At 49.8% G+C, this 18,962-nt stretch overlaps 2 protein-coding genes across 2 annotated transcripts; one reads left to right on the forward strand and one right to left on the reverse strand.

The window, feature by feature from the left end:
* Window positions 1–9,544: 9,544 nt before the first annotated feature.
* LOC103637617 (putative magnesium transporter MRS2-G) lies at window positions 9,545–13,095 on the reverse strand. Its single transcript, XM_008659876.3, has 4 exons — window positions 12,135–13,095; window positions 11,569–12,014; window positions 10,648–10,932; window positions 9,545–10,346 (listed from the first exon to the last, which is right to left on the reverse strand). The coding sequence occupies exons 1-4, from the start codon at window positions 12,550–12,552 to the stop codon at window positions 10,065–10,067; spliced, it is 1,431 nt and encodes a 476-aa protein (XP_008658098.1). The 5' UTR covers window positions 12,553–13,095; the 3' UTR covers window positions 9,545–10,064.
* Window positions 12,802–16,119, forward strand: LOC100278262 (uncharacterized). The gene is given in 8 exon segments (NM_001151594.1): window positions 12,802–13,007; window positions 13,105–13,181; window positions 13,292–13,333; window positions 14,041–14,082; window positions 14,647–14,730; window positions 14,891–14,978; window positions 15,391–15,488; window positions 15,577–16,119. Coding segments are annotated over 8 exon segments (630 nt in total). The 5' UTR covers window positions 12,802–12,829; the 3' UTR covers window positions 15,598–16,119.
* Window positions 16,120–18,962: the final 2,843 nt, after the last annotated feature.

An 18,962-nucleotide genomic window follows, 5' to 3' on the forward strand; every position in this document is an offset into this window, starting at 1 on the left:
AGCTTGTGCCATCCTCGGGCGTCCTGTCGCAGCCGAAGCACCAGGTCGCCCACCTGGAGGTCTCGGGACCGGACCCCTCGGGCGTGGTAGCGTCGCAGGGACTGCTGGTACCGCGCCGAGTGTAGCAAGGCCCTGTCCCGAGCCTCCTCCAGCTGGTCCAGCGAGTCTTCTCGGCTAGTTTGGTTGCTTTGGTTGGTGTAGGCCCTCACCCTCGGGGAGCCATATTCCAGGTCTGTGGGCAAGACGGCCTCGGCCCCGTAGACTAGGAAGAACGGCGTGAAGCCCGTGGCTCGGCTTGGCGTTGTCCTCAGACTCCAGACCACCGAGGGGAGTTCCTTCATCCATCGCTTGCCGAACTTGTTGAGGTCGTTGTAGATCCGAGGCTTGAGCCCTTGTAGAATCATGTCGTTGGCACGCTCTACTTGCCCATTTGACATGGGGTGAGCCACGGCGGCCCAGTCCACCCGGATGTGATGATCCTCGCAGAAGTCCAGGAACTTTCTGCCGGTGAACTGGGTGCCGTTGTCGGTGATGATGGAGTTCGGGACCCCGAAGCGATGGATGATGTTGGTGAAGAACGCCATCGCCTGCTCGGACCTGATGTTGTTCAGGGGTCGGACCTCGATCCACTTGGAGAATTTGTCGATGGCGACCAGCAGGTGCGTGTAGCCCCCGGGCGCCTTCTGCAAGGGGCCGACGAGGTCCAGACCCCACACAGCAAAAGGCCAGGTGATGGGTATCGTCTGCAGAGCCTGAGCGGGCAGGTGGGTCTGCCTCGTGTAGAACTGGCACCCTTCGCAGGTGCGGACAATTCTAGTGGCGTCGGCCACCGCCGTCGGCCAGTAGAAGCCTTGCCGGAAAGCATTCCCGACAAGGGCTCGAGGCGCTGCGTGATGGCCGCAAGCCCCCGAGTGTATCTCTCGCAGGAGTTCCTGACCTTCGGCGATGGAGATGCATCGCTGGAGGATGCCGGAGGGGCTGCGGTGGTAGAGCTCCTTCTCATCACCCAGCAAGACGAACGACTTGGCGCGCCGCGCCACCCGCCGAGCTTCGGCTCGGTCGGAGGGTAGTTCTCCTTGGTGGAGATATTGCAGGTACGGGGTCTGCCAGTTCTGATCAGGCGTGACCCCGCTTTGCTCCCCCTCGACGTGCAGCGCCTCGCCCTCGGGGGCCGAGGGCACCTCGGGTTGAGTCGAGGATGCCTCGGACCGAGCCGAGGGTGCCTCGGGATGATCCGAGGGTGCCTCGGGCTGATCCGAGGGTGCCTCGGGCTGGGCCGAGGGTGCCTCGGGCTCGGGCGTGTCGTCGATCTTGACGGAGGGTTGATGCAGATCCCGGGAGAAGACGTCCGGGGGGAACCGTCGTTCGCCCCGAGGCTATCTTAGCCAGTTCGTCCGCAGTCTCGTTGTAGCGCCGAGCGATGTGGTTGAGCTCGAGCCCGTAGAACTTGTCTTCCAGGCGCCGAACTTCATCGCAGTAGGCCTCCATCTTCGGATCGCGGCAGTGGGAGTTCTTCATGACTTGGTCGATGACGAGCTGCGAGTCACCGCGAGCATCGAGGCATCGGACCCCTAGCTCGATGGCGATCCGCAACCCGTTGATTAGAGCTTCGTACTCAGCCACATTGTTGGATGCCGGGAAATGGAGGCGTAGCACGTAGCGTAGGTGCTTCCCGAGGGGCGAGACGAAGAGTAGGCCTGCGCCGGCTCCTGTCTTCATCAGCGACCCGTCGAAGAACATGGTCCAGAGCTCCGGTTGGATCGGAGCCGTCGGTAGCTGAGTGTCGACCCATTCAGCTACGAAGTCCGCCAAGACCTAGGACTTGATGGCCTTCCGAGGAGCGAACGAGATCGTCTCGCCCATGATTTCCACCGCCCACTTTGCAATCCTACCCGAGGCCTCTCGGCACTGGATGATCTCCCCCAGGGGGAAGGATGACACCACAGTTACCGGATGAGACTCGAAGTAGTGTCGCAGCTTCCGCCGCGTCAGGATCACCGCGTACAGCAGCTTCTGAACTTGTGGGTAGCGGATCTTGGTTTCGGACAGTACCTCGCTGACGAAGTAGACTGGCCTCTGAACGGGCAATACATGCCCCTCTTCTTGCCTCTCGACCACAATCGCGGCGCTAACCACCTGAGTGGTCGCGGCGACGTAGACCAGGAGGGCTTCTCCGGTAGCTGGGGGCACCAAGATAGGCGCCTTTGTGAGGAGAGCCTTCAGGTTCCCGAGGGCTTCCTCGGCCTCTAGGGTCCAAGTGAAGCACTCGGCCTTCCTTAAGAGGCGGTACAGAGGTAGACCTCTTTCGCCGAGGCGTGAGATGAAGCGGCTCAGAGCCGCGAGGCATCCCATGACCCTCTGTACGCCTTTCAAGTCCTTGATGGGCCCCATGCTGGTGATAGCTGCGATCTTCTCCGGGTTGGCTTCGATGCCCCGCTCGGAGACGATGAACCCCAAGAGCATGCCTCGGGGTACTCCGAAAACACACTTTTCGGGATTGAGCTTGACGCCTTTCGCCTTGAGACATCGGAATGTCGCTTCAAGGTCGGAAAGGAGGTCGGAGGCTTTCCTCGTCTTGACTACGATGTCATCGACGTAGGCCTCGACCGTGCGGCCAATGTGTTCGCCGAACACATGGTTCATGCACCGCTGGTACGTCGCGCCCGCATTCCTCAAGCCGAACGGCATGGTGACATAGCAGTACATGCCGAAGGGTGTGATGAAAGAAGTCGCGAGCTGGTCGGACTCTTTCATCCTGATTTGATGATACCCTGAGTAGGCATCGAGGAAAGACAGGGTTTCACACCCAGCAGTGGAATCCACGATTTGGTCGATGCGAGGCAGATGGTAGGGAACCTTCGGACATGCTTTGTTGAGACCAGTGTAGTCTATACACATCCGCCATTTCCCCCTTTCTTTCTCACAAGCACAGGGTTGGCAAGCCATTCGGGATGGAATACCTCTTTGATGAACCCTGCCGCCATTAGCTTGTGGATCTCCTCGCCTATGGCTCTGCGCTTCTCCTCGTCGAATCGGCGCAGCGGCTGCTTGACGGGTCGGGCTCCGGCTCGGATGTCCAGCGAGTGCTCGGCGACATCCCTCGGTATGCCAGGCATGTCCAAGGGACTCCACGCGAAGACGTCGGCGTTCGCGCGGAGAAAGTCGACGAGCACTGCTTCCTATTTGGGATCGAACCCGGAGCCGATCCGGATCTGCTTGGAGGTGTCGCCGCTGGGGTCGAGGGGGACGGACTTAACCGTCTCCGCTGGCTCAAAGTTGCCGGCATGACGCTTCACGTCTGGCACCTTCTTAGAGAGGCTCTCCAGGTCGGCGATGAGGGCCTCGGACTCGGCGATGGCCTCGGCGTACTACACACACTCCACGTCGCATTCGAACACGTGTTTGTACGTAGGGCCGACGGTGATGACCCCGTTGGGGCCCGGCATCTTGAGCTTCAGGTAGGTGTAGTTGGGGACGGCCATGAACTTCGCGTAGCATGGCCTCCCCAGTACCGCGTGGTAGGTTCCTCGGAACCCGACCACCTCGAACTTCAGGGTCTCCCTTCGGAAGTTGGAGGGTGTTCCGAAGCAGACGGGAAGGTCGAGCTGTCCAAGGGGTTGGACGCGCTTCCCGGGAATGATCCCATGGAAAGGCGCAGCACCTGCCCGGACAGAGGACAGATCGATACGCAGAAGCCCGAGGGTCTCGGCGTAGATGATGTTGAGGCTGCTGCCTCCGTCCATGAGGACCTTGGTGAGCCTGACGTCGCCGATGACGGGGTCGACGACGAGCGGGTATTTCCCTGGGCTCGGCACATGGTCTGGGTGATCATCTCGGTCGAAGGTAATGGGCTTGTCGGACCAGTCTAGATAGACTGGCGCCGCCACCTTGACCGAGCAGACCTCCCGGCGCTCTTGCTTGCGGTGCTGAGCCGAGGCGTTCGCCGCTTGCCCACCATAGATCATGAAGCAGTCGCGGACCTCGGGGAACTCTCCTGCCTAGTGATCTTCCTTCTTGTCGTCGTCGCGGGCCTTGCCACCCTCCGCGGGCGGCCCGGCTCTGTGGAAGTGGCGCCGAAGCATGACGCACTCCTCAAGGGTGTGCCTCACCGGTCCCTGGTGATAGGGGCACGACTCCATGAGCATCTTGTCGAAGAGGTTGGCACCTCCGGGGGGCTTCCGAGGGTTCTTGTACTCGGCGGCGGCGACAAGGTCAGCGTCGGCGGCGTCGCGTTTCGCTTGCGACTTCTTCTTGCCCTTCTTCTTGGCGCCGCACTGAGTTGATGCCTCGGGAGTATATTCCAATGGGCGGCCCTGGGGCTGCTTGTCCTTTCGGAAGATAGCCTCGACCGCCTCCTGGCCGGAGGCGAACTTGGTGGCGATGTCCATCAGCTCGCTCGCCCTGGTGGGGGTCTTGCAGCCTAGCTTGCTCACCAGGTCGCGGCAGGTGGTGCCAGCGAGGAACGCGCCGATGACATCCGAGTCGGTGATGTTGGGCAGCTCGGTGCGCTGCTTTGAGAATCGCCGGATGTAGTCCCGGAGAGACTCTCCCGGCTGCTGTCGGCAGCTTCAGAGGTCCCAGGAATTCCCGGGGCGCACATACGTGCCCTGGAAATTGCCGGCGAAAGCTTGGACTAGGTCGTCCCAGTTGGAGATCTGCCCCGGAGGCAGGTGCTCCAACCAGGCGCGAGCGGAGTCGGAGAGGAACAGGGGGAGGTTGCGGATGATGAGGTCGTCATCGTCCGTTCCACCCAGTTGGCAGGCCAGACGGTAGTCCGCGAGCCACAGTTCCGGTCTCGTCTCCCCCGAGTACTTTGTGATAGTAGTCGGGGGTCGGAACCGGGTCGGGAACGGCGCCCGTCGGATGGCTCGACTGAAGGCTTGCGGACCGGGTGGTTCGGGCGAGGGACTCCGATCCTCCCCGCTGTCGTAGCGTCCCCCACGCCTGGGGTGGTAGCCTCGGCGCACCCTCTCGTCGAGGTGGGCCCGTCGGTCGCGGTGACGGTGCTCGTTGCCGAGGCGACCCGGGGCCGCATGCGCTGTGTTGCGCGTGCGCCCGGTGTAGACCGAGGCTTCCCGCATGAATCGGGAAGTCGCAGCATGAGGTTCCGAGGGGTACCCCTGCCTTCGGGAGGCGGAGCTCTCGGCCCGTCGGACCGCGGCGTCTTCCAGGAGATTCTTGAGCTCTCCCTGGATTCGCCGCCCCTCGGTGGTTGATGGCTCCGGCATCGCGCGAAGAAGCATTGCTGCTGCCGCCAGGTTCTGGCCGACTCCACTGGAAGCGGGTGGTGGCCTGACCCTGACGTCGTCGGTGATGCGGTGCTGGAAGCCCTGGGGTAGATGACGTATTTCTCCGGCCAGAGGTTGGCCCGCCCATGCCTGCCCGACGTCCCGATGGATCGGCCCAAGCGCTCCTGCTCCCTCGTCGAGCCTGGCCTGCACCCTACGGATTTGCTCGAGCTGTGGGTCATGACCCCCCGCCTGAACGGGGACCACAGCTAGCTCCCGTGGGATGTCAACGCGAGGCACCGGCCTAGGGAGGTCACCGTCCTCCGGCATGCCGAGATGGTTGCCTTCGGGGGGACCCCCTAGATCGACGTGGAAGCATTCGCGACTTGGGCCGCGGTCCTCGTCGCCGAGGCTACGGCTACCGTTGGAACAGTCGGAAAGGCAGTAGTCGCATGCGGTCATGAAGTCCCGCATGGCACTAGGGTTGCCAAGTCCAGAGAAATCCCAACAGATGCTGGGCTCGTCGTCTTCCTCGGACCCAGAGGGCCCGTAGGTCGAGACGTCCGTCAGCCGGTCCCAAGGTGACCGCATACGAAACCCCAGAGGGTCTGGACTTGCCTCTACGAGAGCGCCCGCCAAAGCGAAGTCGCTAGACGGGTTGAGGCTAAATCCGAAAGACGTGGGATGGGAATCGATCGGTACCTTTTGGTCGACGGGCGGCGATAAGGTCACGTCGGGGACTGACTGCGCCGTCGTCTCAGGTACGAGGGTGACGTCCAACAAGCTTTTCGCGAGTGTGCTGGCGTCGTCCGCTTGCTCGGGATTGGCGTGTCGCGGGGAGACGGCGCTCGCCTTCGTCTCAAACGCGAGGTCGACGCCCGGTGCGCCCCCCGTTGGGGCGCTGGGGCCGTCGACTCGCTCGACAGCCGACGAGGCGCTGTCTCCTGCTTGGCCTTGGTCACCCCGCCTCCTCCTCCGCCGGCGGGGGAGAGGACGGGGTGAGCTCGAAGATTGTTCTTCCACCATGCGGGGAAGACGTCGCCGATTCCGCCGCCGGCGGGCGGGTTGTCGGCCGCCACTGTTGTTGTCGCACGACAATGGAAGGAGTATCATGTCGTAGCTGCCGTCGAGGGACATGAACTCAAGACTCCCGAAACGGAGCGCCGTCCCGGGTTGGAGAGGTTGCTGGAGACTGCCCATCTGGAGCTTGACGGGAAGCTGTTCGTCAACACGCAGCAGGCCCCTACCTGGCGCGCCAACTGTCGGCGTTCCGAGACCGGGGGGTCCCTGAGCCGACGAGTGAATGTCGCCGCGTGCTCCAGCCCAGATGGGTCGAGCGCGAAGGGGGGAGAGCGAGGCGGCCGGAGACCGGCGTGAGAGAGGTGGGAATCCCGCGGCCTTCGTGTTCGTCCCGCGCCCAGGTCGGGTGCGCTTGCAGTAGGGGGTTACAAGCGTCCACGCGGGAGAGGGAGTGAGCGGCTCCAAGCGAGCGCGTGTCTCGTCCTCGTCCCCGCGCGGCCAACCTTCTCTAAGAGGGCCCTGGTCCTCCCTTTTATATGCGTATGGAGAGGATCCAGGTGTACAATGGGGGGTGTAGCAGAGTGCTACGTGTCTAGCGGAGGAGAGCTAGCGCCCTGAGTACATGCCATTGTGGCAGCCGGAGAGATTTTGGCACCCAGCTGGTGTGATGTCGTGGCCGTCGGAGGAGCGATGGAGCCTGGCGGAGGGACAGCTGTCGGAGCGGTTGAATCCTTGCTGACGTCCTCTTGCTTCCGTAAGGGGGCTGAGAGCCGCCGTCGTCATAGAGTATGCAGGGCGCCATCATTGCCTATCTGGCGGGGCGAGCCCGATGGGACGCCGGTCTTGTTCTCTACGGCCCGGGTCAGCTCGGGGTAGGGTGATGATGGCGCCTCCTGTTGACGTGGCTGGTCTACGCCCTAGGTTGGGCGATGTGGAAGCTCCTCCGAAGCCGAGGTCGAGTCCGTCTTCCGTGGCCGAGGTCGGGTCCGAGCCCCAGGTTCGGGCGAGGCGGAGATCGCCGGCTGGCGCCGGGGCAGAGTCCGAGCCCTGGGGTCGGGCGAAGCGGAGTTCGTCGTCTTCTGGGGCTGAGCCCAAGTCCGAGCCCTGAGGCGGAGATCGTCGTCTTCTGGGGCCGAGCCCAAGTCCGAGCCCTGGGTCGGGCGAGGCGGAGATCGCCGTCTTCTGGGACTTGGCCCGAGTCCGAGCCCTGGGTCGGGCGGAGTTCGCCGTTTTCCGGGACTTAGCCCGAGTCCGAGCCCTGGGTCGGGCGGAGTTCGCTGTCTTCCGGGACTTAGCCCGAGTCCGAGCCCTGGGTCGGGCGGAGTTCGCCGTCTTCCGGGACTTAGCCCGAGTCCGAGCCCTGGGTCGGGCGGAGTTCGCCTTCTTCCAGGACTTAGCCCGAGTCCGAGCCCTGGGTCGGGCGGAGCGGAGCTTCCTATGGTGCCTTTGGTCGGACCCGACTGCCTGTCAGTCTCACTCTGTCAAGTGGCACCGCAGTCGGAGTGGCGCAGGCGGCGCTGTCCTTCTGTCAGGCCGGTCAGTGGAGCAGCGAAGTGACGGCGGTCACTTCGGCTCTGCCGGCTGGGGGGCGTGCGTCAGGATAAAGGTGTCAGGCCACCTTTGCATTAAATGCTCCTGCGATTTGGTCGGTCGGTGCGGCGATTTGATCAGGGTTGCTTCTTGGCGAAGGCAGGGCCTTGGGCGAGCCGGAAACATGTTCGCCGCTGAAGGGGGGCCTCGGGCGAGACGGAAATCCTCCGGGGTCGGCTGCCCTTGTCCGAGGCTAGGCTCGGGTGAGGCGTGATCGAGTCCCTTGAATGGACTGATCCCTGACTTAATCGCACCCATCAGGCCTTTGCAGCTTTGTGCTGATGGGGGTTACCAGCTGAGAATTAGGAGCTTTGAGGGTACCCCTAATTATGGTCCCCGACACTAGCTAACTATTAGCAACGGTGCATTCAATCAAGCCCTATGCTTGCTAGTCTGTCTATATATATACATAATACTCCATGTCTCCATCTATTCCAAACTATAAGATATTTTGATACTTTTAGATACATTTTTTACTATGTATCTAGATATATATAGCAAAATTCATAAATCTAGGAATGTTAAAAAGTAGAATGAACTATTAAATAACAAAAAAATGTATTCCATCTCTAACTCTTTCCAGCTGTTCCACTCTTTGTCAGTGTGCCACAGATAATTTCCCAAGTTTTAATCTATCGCTCACTATCACATTTGTTAAACGTTGTCTTGCCTAGCTCAACAACATATCATAAGGCTTAGAGATGACAATATGTACCAAAACCCGAATACCCAAAGAGTTTTGATATGAAAGCGGGTATAAGATAATTTATTTACCCATGGGCCATAGGTATGTTAAGGGCAAGAACATCTATCCGTCTAATAGATGGGTACAAGTACGAGTGATGAATACTACACATACTCATACACCCATAGATAAAATATACCCACACCATACCACTATTATCTTCTAATAAGATCGTGTTCATCAGGTTACTTTTGCATTGCAGACTGTACTGTTTATATAGTAAAGTTTGAATGTAGGAATGAAAATAGATAAGGTGCTGGAGATAGTTTAAAGCCATCTTAGCTACAAGAAAATTCTTTTCTAGCTACTATTTATTTAAGTCATATGGTTTGTTATATTTTAAGTTGATGTTTGTTTGGAACTTGAGTGACTGGTATATTAGAAGTTAAGATTTTTTCTTAGTAGTATGGGTTACTCTACGGATAAAATGTATTCGATGAGCACGAGTATAGAATGATAATACCCGACGGGTATATAACAGGGTATATAACAGTTGCCATTCCTAATAAGTCTGCACTGCAGTCAGACATTCCAGTCGATTTGCAAAAAACGCCAATGCAATTATACAAAGTGGTGAATGGGCATAGGAAGAAAAAGATGCCGCAAATTTTCTTCACAAGCAGCCGAACAAAATCAACTTGATCATCTAAATAGACTTATGATATGTGACAGTGAAAAGCTTTATGCAAGCATCATTGCTGAAGAAATGACCAGCTGGACAACAAACTGAAACATATTAGGACTTGTTCACTGAAACATATTAGGACTTGTTCGATTAGTTCTCAATTCATGTGGATTGAGTGGGATTGGATGAGTTTAAATCTCAAGCAAGTCAAAGTTCTTCTAAATTTTTTCTAATCTCATCCAATCCATGTATAATGGAAATAACCGAACAAGACATTCTGGAGAAAAACCACACACCTAAGCGGCTAAGCATCTGCCCAGAAAAAAACAAGAAAGGTAGGGCTCAACTGAGCAACCAACGCGCTCACAAAAATATTCGAAGAGCTGATCCTTTGAACAAAGATTGGGCTCAACTGAGCAACCAACTCATCATGAGAGTTATTACAATTCGTCAGGTGGGGGAGACCGACCAGTAAACTGGGCACTAGATGTGACTATACTCGGCTAAACAACCATTACCTGCCGATTCCCCAAAAACTGAAGCACCGAAGATGGCACCTCCAAGACTAGAAAGAAAAGCAATCTGTAAGCAAAACCAACCGTTGCTGGATCTTAAAATCGCATGGCAACATTTTTCTATTGCCAGCAAGATCTAATCTAATGATGTTAACAATAAAGTATATCGATCAACACCATCTCATTTATGCTAATGAGAAATCACATGTACTCATCTTATGGGCCACTCAGTGAGATGTTATATACGGTTTCCATGCTATCCCCACGGTTCTCTAATATCCTTCGAGCGCCTGCTCCCTTTCTGCAAACATGACAAGGCCCTCTGCCATCTTGTTTCGTGTTCAAGGACCCAGCAACTTCTTCCACCAGGCATACCCAAACAAGAGGATGGTGATCACAAAGCAGCCGGATGAGGTACCCCCGACAAATGGCCAGAAGAGGGTGTTATCGGTGTTGTACAGAGAGCTCGGGATGTTCATTGCAAAAGCTCCAACAATGAAAGTGTTGGCAGCTATGCCAAAGGATGCAATGGTCAGTGTAAGCTGGAGTTGGATTAGTTCATTACGCTGGTTGTCAAGTTGAATGTTGACGTAGTCTTCTGTGTCATCAATATACTCCCGAACCTGTTTTAATTTCAAGGACAAATCAGCATCCACATCCAGATGAATAGATGGATTGATGAAAACACCAAAACGAATGGTTTCTTCACCAAAAATCAGAAATGATAAAAGAATACGGTCCTACTTGTATAAACTGAGTTCTTGTTTGACAGAAAACAAAAGGTATATATCTTAGCAAGTGTATTCTCTCTAGCATAAGTGGATTATGTTTATGTATCATGAGACAGCACCATATAATTACAGAACCCACAATACAGGAGAACATATTCTACATTTATATTTCAGTGTGGATAAAGAGACTAACCGACAAGATTCTGTTGCGAATTCCATCCAGCTGCATGAAGTAGGCCTCAAGTAACATCTCTAGGTCTTCCACATCATTATCCAAATGCATGCTCGTAGCAACGCTCAAGCTACGCCGGAAGCTAGAGTTCAACCTGGGCACACCAGGTCCAGCAAGAACAATGCTGTTGGAAGCAGCAGATGACATTAAAGCCTCAACCTGTTGGTTTTGTACTTGCTTCCTTGTTAGATACAGATGTTCCATGTCTTCATTATCATCCAGAAGATGTTCTATTTCATCCCTGACCTGATAAAATATGATGCAAAAATACATAACAGATCCCAGTACAGCAGCATATGAAATATTACCAAGATTCTCACAAGCACAACAGAAACACTCAGCAGCTCACCACAATATGATGTAAACAATAAGCTCAAGAGAGAACGAAAAAGAACCCTACAGTTTATACCAAAAACCAAATTGCAATGGCTTATTTCTATTTGTCTTCCTGCAGCTAAAATTAATCATGCCTCCTTTACCAATCCACATGGATACACAACTGTAAGTACATCAAGCAATTCTTTTTGCATGAGCATAAAGACAGATAAGAAGATCAGAGCAAACAGTCAAGCTGGATTCGTTTGTGACTCTATGCACAAAGCAACTAAAACTACAACAATTCACATCATGAGGCAATCTAAGCAGCACAGTCATAAATAGGCAAGGTATACAGGCTGTTTGAAGAACTCAACCATACCTCCATTTTTGCAAATAGAATAGACTGTTGGAAACCAATTAATTAGGATTATCTTAGTAATATAATGCAATGGCCTTTTGATCAACAAAATTGACATGCGACAATAAGAAACAACCATGGTTATACACTGTTCAAATTCAGGTAGATTGAGGAATTAAGCACACATAGTCTTTCTTTAATGATACCTTTTGCACACGGGCAAGCAAACGGGTAAGATGACTCTTAAGGCTCCGCACTCGCTCAAGGTTCCTTGTGCTCACATTCTTTGTCAGTTCGTCAAGCACTGGAGTAGCATGCCTCTCAAGGTCATCAACGCTAAGGTCCAACGATGAGCACACAATCTCGAGCGCGACCTCCAGCACATGGAACTCAAATGGAAACTCATGCTCTGCCCCGGTCGCCTCATTAAGACGGGGCACCTGGCCTCCATGCGAGCCCCCCTGTTTTTCTCCATTGCCATCAGGGGCACATTCACCATTCCCACCCACAAGGCTCCTCAGAGGCAGGTGCTGCCTCAATTGATCAACGAAAGGGAGCACTTCGTGCATGAGAGGGTCCAACAGGAGCACCTCCTCGGCAGTAACTATCGCTCTGATGAATTCGAGGTTGATCACCATTGTCTTCTCCCTAGCTGCAGAATAAATCGTTGTTAATTACTTGTACAATACCAAAGTTTTGCGTCTTCTTGCTTTTATCACCACAAAAGAAGGACCGAATATTAAATAGGGCAGGGAGAAGGGGGTGTGCTCACCGAGGATGCTGGAGGAGCGAGAGAATACGGGACCAAGGATCCGTAGGTCGCGCGAGGGAAGGCCAGCGCGGCGGATTATGGTGGCCTTGTCGAGCTCGACGACCTCGGAGGCACCCCAGCGGTCCAGCCGCATCCACAGGCGCGCGCCGGGCTTCTTCTTGGTGATCTTCCCCGACAAGGCACCCCCGGCGCCCGCGGTGACTGAGAGGGGAGAGGGCGGCTGGGCGGTCTGCCCCGCCGCTGCAGAGTCCGGGGTCGCGGACGGCGAGGCGGCGGTGGGGGAGGCGAGAAGAGCCCTCGTCGCGTTGTCCTGCTTGGAGGGGGAAGGGAGGCGACGCCCGGAGCGATTCCGCTTGGAGGAGGACGAGGAGGATCTGGTGAAGAACGGAAGCTTCCGGCCGCCGGATCGCTTCCCCATGGCGTTGCGGCGGCGGCGTGCCGCGGCACCGGCACGGTCCACGGGGGTGAATGGGTCGGACGGCGGGTTCTGTCGTCGTGGTCGAACTCCAAATCTGTGGTAGACGAGTGGGCCGGTCAGGGCCAACCGCTCGTGAGAGGAAGCCCTAGGATGCTGGTCGGACGGTTGAAATTGCGTGCAGCGTCAACGCGCCAAGTTGCCGCGCTGGCGCTTGCCGCGAAAGAGAGACCACTATCCAGAAGCGAAGATAATATCTTCGTCTTCCCCCTTCTCGCCGATGGCTGCAACACCCACTGCCGCCGTTTTGCTCGCGCGCCCGCTCATCGCACTCTCCAGTGCTTTCACCTCCCCTCATCGTGCGCGGGTGCCGAGCGATCCCTCCTCCATCTCGGTGCCGCCACTGAGGAGTCGATGGTGCCAGTGGCGCGGCCCGCTCCGATCGCTGCCCCCCGAAGGTAAGATGCTTGGTGTGGTGGCGAAGGCTGCGCGCTTCAGCTAGTTTGGCAGTACTCGGTTTCGGTTCACTTGTGTGATGATACCCGTGCGTCTCAGGAGCTCCGGCCGAGCTGATGGAAGAGGACTCCAAGTTTGTGCCGTTGAACGCGGACGATCCCATGTACGGCCCACCGGTGAGTTGCGCCTCGCAGACGCAGTTGTTCTAAATCGTTGCATGCCTGTCATGTGACTACGTGGAAACACTGAAATTACAGTATATCATGCTCTTATATGTGGATTTCAGGCGCTACTGCTCATCGGATTTGAGAAAGGCGAAACTGTCACGGTTAGTGATGTCAATGTGCAGAGCATTAGTATTTTTCTCCATTTTTGCACTATTACATTTAAATGAACCAAAACGCTTCAATGGTGGCGCTCACTGCTCAGTAGTTGTTTTAGGGAAAAAAAAGAAAAAGAAAAAAAGGATACTACCTCCTCCTCCGCCTTGAAAAGGATGCAATTCTAGCTCTGTACTTTTAGTCAAATCATTTAAAGTTTGACGAAATTCATACTTAGTACTGGAATACTCCTATACGACACCAAATAGATATATTGATGATGGATCTAATAATACTTTTTTGATATCATAAATATTGAGAGGTTTTTTTGTATAAACTTGATAAACTCTAGATGTTTCGTATAAACTTGGTCAAACGCTAGAACTGCATTCTTTTCAGGACAGAGGGAGTGATATTTGGTAGTACAGTTGAAAACAATCACACATAGGGCTGTGCTTCGTTAGATTCCACCAAGCACATGGCCTCCCTGTATATCGTGTACCCAAGTTCTAGATACTCTATATGCCCCAGGTGTACTTTTTGGTGCCAAATTTCTCATGTTGTCATGTAGGCATCTGCTCAGAAACCTGAACATTTCATGTTTAAAGAAGTTGTAGAAAAAATATTATGTCTTGCATTTAGTGACATAGGCAGTAGTAAAAAAATTGTGTTGTGCTGCCAGTTCCAACTTATGTGAGTTCCACAATTTGTGCAGATTCAGGCCTTCCTGAAAGAGCTTGAAGGTGAATTCCTCAAGGCAAGTCATGCATCGGCTGTCACTGACATATGCAAGAATGCTCTATCCATATACATGTTGATTAGAGTGATCAAGTCACTTGTTTATTTTTTATTCCATATACTGTCAGCAAACTAGAGCAATCTTTTACAATTTTGCCATTGATAAGTTATTATTCTGCCTAGGTTAGCTGTCAGTTTTCTATGATAGAGAAAATTAGTTCTACTATATGTTTTTTTCTCGAACGAGATGAGCAAATGTTGGAGAATTCTGCTATACGTTATTGCAGATGGTACATGAACTGAAAAAAAATATGTGCACTCTCTAACAAGAAAAAAAGTGAAATAAATTTGAGTTCAATGGACAAGGCTTTACTTTATTCGTGCTGTGTTGTAAAAAATGTCAACAACAGTACACTCACTAAGTCACTAGCAATATAATTCACTTTATACCAGTATTCTTTATATTGCCTTTCTCTTGTTTTTGTCCTTAGTGTGATTGCAATTTTTAGTTGGTAGAAGCAACCCTGAAAGTTCATCAAAGTCTGTTTGATTTTGTTCTTACAACACTTTTAGCTTGACTCAGGTGATCCATTGTACAGAGGAGATGACAAAGCAAACCTTATGGGATGCCATGCACACTGAGCAGCCTGATTTGGAAGCTGTCAAGGTTTGCATCAAAGACGCATATACCTATTTTTTTTAGCCTTTAGTATGCTAGTGCATATACCTGTGCAAAGAATTTAGTTTACGGATATTAAGTGGTATTTTATCCCCTACTCTTAAATTTTTACCTAGAACTCTAGCTATGGCGCATGTCCAATTCACAGATTGCAGGACCACTGCCAAGGATATGCATATTTTCTGGTCTAACTGGCGAGGAGATGATGATGTTCATCAACGCCTTCCCAGAAACCGGTAAGTTAGAGGTGTTAAAGTGTATAAGTGAATTGTTTATCTTTACCTAACTACTTAATATTTTGGGTTGAACAGGTTAGTATGTCCACTCTAATATGATATCAAAGCCTGTCTCGAATTTGAATTATGGAAGAGGCTTTATTTGTATTCTCGTCCCTTTATTTCCACATTTCTCTCTGGCTGCACGTGAGTGAGTAGAGGTGCTAAAGTGTATAATTGGATTGTCTACTTTCATCTAATAGCTTAAATTTTTAGGTTGAACTGGTTACCACTCTAACAAAAAGTTTTTCTTAAATTATGAAATGATGAAATAGATAAGGTGAAACTCTGTAATCAAGTAAATAAACAGAACCTCAACGCTTTAAGCTCAGGTCTCGTAAAACTGACACTTTTTTATTTACTTATTTTTCAGGGCTGGAAGCAGCTGCCTTTGCTGCGCTTGTCCCTAACAGTGCAGAGAAGGTTCTCGGCGAAGTGATCGAGGAAATAATGGGAGACCATGAGATGCTGGTTAGCTCTGTTTTTTTTACTAAGCAACATCATAGTAATCATTCTGTTTTTTCGTGTTCTGAGCTAAGTCCTCCCTTACGCTTTGCAGACAGGAAAGGACTCCAAATGAGAAGAATTTGAAGCACGGACATGCCTATCAAGAAAATTGTCACTTTGCATTCTGATATATGGCATCTAAATCTGATTCAAATTGCCGCAACAGGAAGCTGGGTATGGAAAAAACTGTTCAAGATAGTGTTGCAGAAGAAACATCAGTTTAATTTTTCTTCTGATAAATACGGGTCCTTTTCCATCTGGTCACCTCCAGAATTTGAGCTCCTACTTACTGTATGTCGTACATATAATATAGTTTATAGTGACCAACAAGTTGCTCATGACTGGCCAGCTTTTGGACTTTGGGGGCTTTCTGTCCGTTGACTTTTTTCTATTGATTTTTATAATATTTTATTTAGCTTTTCAGTACATAACAATCTAGAGAGGCTTCTCTCAGCGTGTTTTATAGCTTTTAGTTTATTTGTTTACTCAAAAGTCAGTTGTCCAGATTTTTAAACGCCAGGTCAACATCTTATGGCTTCTGGCTACCAGAAACTATTGAAACAAAGCTGAGATAAATATTTTGAGACATTCCCAATGATGGTCTCAAAATGTTTTTTTTCTTTCCCTACTACTTTATGGCCTACTACAGCGTTGCCGCTGCAAGCTTGCAACCACTCTTAAATATTTAGGGCTTGATTGATTGTTGTATGGCTAAGTCTGGTCCGTATCTAGTGAGCCCGGTTCTGATAAATCTAGCTGAGAACATGTAACATCTTATATTTGGTTTTTTATGTATTCAGCCTAGTTCATTTGAGATGATATTTGGTTATTTACATGAATACTTGTTGATGAGCTAAAAAATTATTAAGTAAATTAAAAATCTATTAATAGACACTAGTTATATATTAAAATTATTTAATAGACACCAATTACATATTAAAATTATTTAAAACACATTAACAACATGTTAATAATCACTAATTACATGTTAATAGGCACTAATTATATATTTATGGACACTAATTAAAACATGCTTTCCAAAGAAGCCGGAAGGACTAGGAGAAATCAAAACGCTAGTACGAAACGACACTATCCTTTTCTTTATTATGTTGTTTCGGAAGAGAAAATTGAGGGGCCACCAAAAGACAGTACACATCAATAACGACACGCGCTGACTGAAGTGTACAGTATGTATCTCATGAAAATTGAAGAACATGCTTTCCGAAGAAGCTGCTAGGGCAAAGAAAATTAAAACGCGCGCTAGTACGAAAACGATACTATACTATTCATTTTGTCGTTTCCAGAAGATAAAATGTGGTCGTCCGAGACGGTTTAGAGACCCGGTGTTTCTATATAAATTAGCAAAGTGCTCGTGCTGTAGGTTCCATTTATAATTAGTATAAAGTATAAAATATAAAGATATGTGTTTTTTTTCTGAGTGTAAATGTGGGTTTGAAACCAATCATGGTTAGAACCTCTATTTGTGTATATACTATATAACATTTAATGTGGAGGCACGATGGCGGTAGAAACCATGGAACTATAGAAACTGGTGCTTTATATAGTATTAGTTAGATGTCTGTACATTGTTACGATTTTTATATATCATATGAGTAAACTTTGTTTTAACAAAACACAAAAATATGTGTGTTTTGTTGGTTAGATGAGTGTGGATATAGAGCTAACAACCAAGTTTCAAGTCTGTGGATGTGGAAACCAAAAAAACCGGTGCTTTATATATTAGAAATATATAATTTTACTTATTTAAGATATACATATTTTTTATCTGTGGAAACTAACATGGTATTAAAATGGATAAAATTATTTATATAATACCTTAAAAGTTTCTTCTAAACATTTCTTGATGCGAAGTCGTCAACGATGGTGCTAATATCAACCCATCTAATATTTTTCCTTAATATATAAAGTTGCCGAAATGTGCAATCATTCATGAAATATTGTAGACCTTAATACAATTTTGATTTTGAAAACCTTCTTTTAGTTGATGCCACATTCACACATATGGTAAATAAGATCTGATAATCAATAGATATATCAGATATATGTTTTTGGCATACTAAGAAATCTGCATAGAAGACATTGATGTTTCTAGCAAACTTAACTTTAGAACACTCAACTCGGAAATTATATCATTTTACCTCGACATGAGATGAACCATGCGAAGAGAATGTTTTTGCAAACTTAGTGCAACAATCTTCCAACTCAACATCAATTAGTGACTTTAAGGTTTGTGAGCTCAACAAAAACCCAAATAATTTTGGGAGGAGCTGAATTAAACTACTACATCTATTACTAAATCACTTACAATAGACATATATAATAGTTTAAAGTAGTATTATATTAAAACATCAAAGTAGTATTATATTAAAACATTGATTCACGTTGAAAGAACATAAAATACATAATAAAATTATGTTATAGAATTTTAAATTTTAGGAGAAGTTTTAGGTAAAATTTTATAGGCCTAGGGGCGATGGGGGGTTGAAATCCCATCGGTCCTGCCGCTAGAACAGGGATGGTGACATACACATTTTACCCGCTAGAACAGGGATGGTGACATACACATTTTACTCATGTGCTGCTGGTAAAACCCATATATATAGTGTGCAAGTTTGGGTGAGGTTTGTAACCGCAGGCACGAGTGTGAGTTTGATTCTCAACTCAGTGGGTTTTTCTTGTGGGTATAAAAATGTTATACACGTTCCTGCAAACTCGCGTACCTGCAATGGATATATGCAGGGACGGAGGAGCCAATTTTGCTCCATATTGTCTGAGCAATACCTTACTTTGGTCCAGCACAAATACTAAACCCAAAAAAAACTAGTTCTAAACACCAAGTGCCAAAAAAACCCCACACGACCGCTCACTCGAAACAGTCCCTGGCATGATTTGAAGAGCTATTTTATTTTAGTTAAAGTTATAGTGGAAGTGAACAAAGCACTCGGGCTAGTGGAGTATAAGCTTATTAAGCTGTCTGCAGCAGTCTACCCAAAGTTTACCCAAAAACATTGTTTTTGTACTGTTCTGTACTGTAGAGTGTACTATTCGCATAGTAGAGTTTGAATATGAGTATGAGTATGGATAAGCTGCTGGAGATAGCTTTATTACCTGAAGTAGAGAGGGAAGAAGAGATTGCACATGTTCCACAAAATACATATGTGTTAAGAGGACAACCGTGAGTAATTTAACCGTAAAAATAGAAAGTATATTATTGTTAACTCTTTTTATTTTTTGCAGATTTTTTGTACTATATTATAATTGATCAAAAAATGTACATTGATCCTTTCATATTTTCTTGCGACATTACTTGAGCTACACCTTAATTTTCTGATATATGTGTGTTTATATGTATATAAGTGTGTATATATGTGTATAAATATATGTATATATAGTTGTTATATATAAATATATGTATGA

This window comes from Zea mays, chromosome 1 (assembly GCF_902167145.1).
Source record: "Zea mays cultivar B73 chromosome 1, Zm-B73-REFERENCE-NAM-5.0, whole genome shotgun sequence".
NCBI lineage: Eukaryota > Viridiplantae > Streptophyta > Magnoliopsida > Poales > Poaceae > Zea > Zea mays.

What these genes read in the sequence shown, in the direction of transcription:
- LOC103637617 (XM_008659876.3), bottom strand. Translation starts at nt 12,552, where the DNA reads ATGGGGAAGCGATCCGGCGGCCGGAAGCTTCCGTTCTTCACCAGATCC. An exon ending in TCGCTCCTCCAGCATCCTCG is followed by an intron (nt 12,015 to 12,134) that starts GTGAGCACACCC and finishes TTTATTCTGCAG; the next exon opens with CTAGGGAGAAGACAATGGTG. An exon ending in TGCTTGCCCGTGTGCAAAAG is followed by an intron (nt 10,933 to 11,568) that starts GTATCATTAAAG and finishes ATATTTTATCAG; the next exon opens with GTCAGGGATGAAATAGAACA.